Below are 3931 nucleotides of genomic sequence, written 5' to 3' on the forward strand. Positions count from 1 at the left end.
ACACACACACACACCCACACACACACACACACACACACTTTCTCACCTCCCCTCCCTCTCTCACTGTATGTCTACAGGAAACATCAAGTACGTCTCCCTGAGAACAGAGAGCCTGTCTGTGGTAGATCTGTTGCTGCAACGACTGTCAGGTGAGTTAGGCATGGTTGCTTAGTGAGAGATATCTATGTACGAGAAAGACCCAAGACATCTCGAGAAGTTTCAGACACATCTGTAAAGCTTCTGTTGCTGCATAGACAATCAGGCTAATGATGCTGTTTGCTTTGTCCAATATATATATCTATTGTCTATTTGTGGTGGCCGAATTTTGCTTTTCAAAAGGCTTTTTAATGGCTGCATTCATCGACATGCAGTTTTCCACCAAAAGATTCTTTAAAATATTCTCCAGATCATGACGCCCTTCGTTTTTTCAGTTTGATACAGCTTTGCTGCAGAAAGCTAAATTTCTATATTTTGCCGATTGCTTTTGTAGGCCGACGCTTCTGTCTCTATAATTTTAGAAAATCCGCCAGGTTTGTTTATTTCTAGTCGTACTTCCGTTCAATACTATCGCGCATTGTCGCACAATACTGAGCACTATTTTAGTGTGCGACCCGTATAGACCTTGCCTCATGTTTTCTTTTTTTACTTGGTGCTAATTTTGACTGTGATCCTTTCGTTTGATGCCCATCATCGCTTTTTCTGGACTCCTTTCTCAAATTCTTTTTCTTGCTACTGGGAACAACATCTACAGGAGGTCTTCGATTAGAATCTAGATCTTGATAGTGCCTGACCATGCTGAAAAGAAAACGGCGTTCTGCAGTTCGAACCCCTCGCTCTCGCAAAGGTCGGGGTAGTAGGCCAATGACTTTCAGTTGATGTAAATGTACCGATCATCCCTTTCTCGAAAAGGGGGACCAGCTAGTATATATATATAAATATACTTTGGCCCAACAGACAAATGCTCCGTTTAGTGCACCATTTTAGGAAAGGCACTGTTTGGCGATTTGTGACATTTGTGATCATTACAAGTTGCTTGCAGATATTTCTTTTACTTTGCTCTCTTTACTCATGCAGAACCTAGCATGGTCTTTAATTTCTCTTCCTCCTTGAATGTTAAAGGTCATCAATGTATAATGGATTAACTATTGTTATATACTGAATAAATAAATAATGAAAATAAATATAATTCCACTTTGGAAATTTGGTTTCCAATGGTGTAACATATTATACACAAAGGTATGGTGCATAAATACATGAATACATATGAACTGAAACATACAGATAGCCCATACTTAAAACACGCCATTGCTGGTGGCCACCGTGCTGTGCTCTTGTCTTTGTTCTAGGCGATCTTCTCCACCTTCATGGGAGGTTGGTGGGTGCTCTGGTGTGGTTTGCTCCTTCTCTCCTTTCAAACATTTGTTGTCCTAATCTCCCCTCCTTCTTTTTTATTATTTGTTACTCTCTAGTAACACTTTTAATCTCTGGCACTTATATGACCTTATTGTTTTGCAAGTGCAGTAAAAAACTACTAAAATTTTATAAACTCTCCACCTCCAGCCAGCTGTGTCCCAGGATGTGCAGCTTATTCTCGTTTTATTTTTATTCTAGAGTGTAACCAGCTCCAGATGCTCTCTGACCCCCTCCAGCAGCAGGTGAAGGAAGAACTGTCCACTCTGGCCGAGTCCGGACCCTGGGAGTTACGGGACCAGGCTAAGGCTGTGCTCAAACTGACCACTGGTCAGCTTGTTGGTCAGGATGGGGAGAATCAGATAGTAGTCATGGATCACTAACCGGTGCTTGGCTCAATTGTTGTGATGGAAAAAATCAGACGCTGGCCATGGATCAATGACCACCGATCAATTCAGTTATTATGACTGGGAAAATCAGACTGGTCATGGATCAGTGATCAATGACCTCCAGTTAGTTCAGTTGTTGTGATGGGGAAAATCAGTCGCTGTTCATTGATCAATGACCACCGCTCCATTCACTTGATAAAATGGGGTAAAAAATCGGACTGGTCATGGATCAGTGATCAATGACCTCCAGTTAGTTCAGTTGTTATGATGGGGAAAATCAGTCGCTGTTCATGGATCAATGACCACCGGTCCATTCACTTGATAAAATGGGGAAAAAATCAGACTGGTTATGGATCAGTGATCACCTGTCATCTGAGTTGCTATGATGGGGAAAATCAGATGCTGGTCATTGATCAATGACTTGTAGTCAGCTCAGTTGTTATGACAGGAAAAAAACAGATGCTGGTCATGGATCAGTGACCACTGGGCAACTCAGCCATGGCAGAGAGTTATAGGGGAGGTAGTCCGACGACTAGCAATGGATCACTGATCACGGATCAGCTTGATTATGAGGTTATGATGGGGAGAATCGGACGCTGGTCATGAACCACTGACGCAGCCACAGTCTATGTCAGTGTTCTGAGTGTGTCCAATTAGTTGTTGAAACGGAAGGTTTGGTTTGGTGTGTCTTGGTAGATACCTATAGACAGTGAAAGATCGATCTTATCAGTTTTTTAGTGTTTGAGCGCTTATTTGGTTGCTTGCACTGTACGCATCCCAGGAAGCCGAAGAGTGTTTTTGAGTGTTGTAGGGTCTGCTGAGGTATTAATAATAACAATATATTGATCTTAGAGCACATACAGCTTGCTGCTTCGTGGGAATATGCACTATACAAAAGGTATTGATTATTATTATTGAGACTGAAGGTTCAGATAAGTACGCACATTGTGAGTCAAGTTTGTTGTTGAGTTAGCAGGTTTAGGTACAAAAAATGTCATCGGCACTCAGATTTTTCGGCTTCTATCCAATTTCAGATAATACCAGTTGGTAGATTGTCTTAAGTAATGGTAGGATTACTGAAAATGAAGTCTGCTGTGATTTGTTTTTGCTATACACCCTGATGTTTGGAAATAAAATTTTGTTTGATTTTCTTTGTATACTATTCGTTTTTTACATCTTTTCATTTGCATGGTCAATTTTTTTTAAAATAGTGGGTATTTTTAAGTGCATTTATCTCCTAAACAATTGGTTTTTTTACTGTGTAGCCCATTGCCCCTATAAGTTTTAGCCCTCCATCTAATCATCCATAAACCCATTTCTATGGAGTCTTGGTCAATTTATTCGGCTGTAACTTTTCCTGTAATTAAGCCGCTGTTTCAGTTTCGTTCCTCCCCTTTTTTACATTACCAAATCAGTCCATTTCAACACTGAAGAGTTCATCTTCTGCTGTAACGTAACGAAAGAAAGAAGTGTCACAACGTTTGAGAAAGCCAAATATGACGTGAAGTGTTGCTGATCTCATTCTCAACTTTAGTCAACATTCGAGGTGGCCAATCCAGGGACTGGGTCGTCGGTTATGAATGAACAAAGAGCCTTAAAAATTCTCTTGATATAATGCAGTCTAGCATGCGTGTAGTGAAATCGGCAAGACGCGGAAATTTTCCCCCTGTGTATAATTTTTGCTATGTGCTTGATTTAGCTACCAAAAAAATACATGTTTAAGAAAAAAATTCAGGGCTTGAAATTCTGTTTGCAATGTGCATGGTTTGCTATTCGTATGTTTGCTATATCAGTTAGCTTGCTAGTGCTAGATTGTATTTTCCATTGAAGAAAATGATACCATGGACAGTAAGGATAAGAGAGGGAAGAAAGAGCAAAAACCTTGTTGTTTTGTTTTGATTGTTCTTCTAAGAAATTTTTGAGAATGGTTCGCTAAAGATGCAGCTTGAGATGTCTTTTTTATTTCATAGATTTCTTACTTACAGTGCTGACGTCAAGTCAGGAGCCCAGATATTCTCTGTTCTGTGTAATTCCGAAGCCTCTGACTGGTGTATCCAAAATACCTCTGATATGTCTTTACAAAGTGTGATACGCAAAACACATACACATACATATAACACACACACATAACA

At 40.1% G+C, this 3931-nt stretch overlaps 1 protein-coding gene across 1 annotated transcript in view; it reads left to right on the forward strand.

The window, feature by feature from the left end:
• Nucleotides 1–2956, forward strand: part of LOC101853864 (proteasome adapter and scaffold protein ECM29) — a 55807-nt gene extending 52851 nt beyond the window's left edge. The window contains exons 50-51 of the mRNA XM_005102161.3: nt 78–149; nt 1612–2956. Of these exons, the coding sequence (XP_005102218.1) occupies nt 78–149; nt 1612–1793 (254 nt within the window). The 3' untranslated portion in view covers nt 1794–2956. The remainder of the gene's footprint in view (nt 1–77; nt 150–1611) is intronic.
• The last annotated feature ends 975 nt before the right edge of the window (nt 2957–3931 follow it).

Source organism: Aplysia californica, unplaced genomic scaffold, assembly GCF_000002075.1.
Source record: "Aplysia californica isolate F4 #8 unplaced genomic scaffold, AplCal3.0 scaffold00315, whole genome shotgun sequence".
Lineage (NCBI taxonomy): Eukaryota > Metazoa > Mollusca > Gastropoda > Aplysiida > Aplysiidae > Aplysia > Aplysia californica.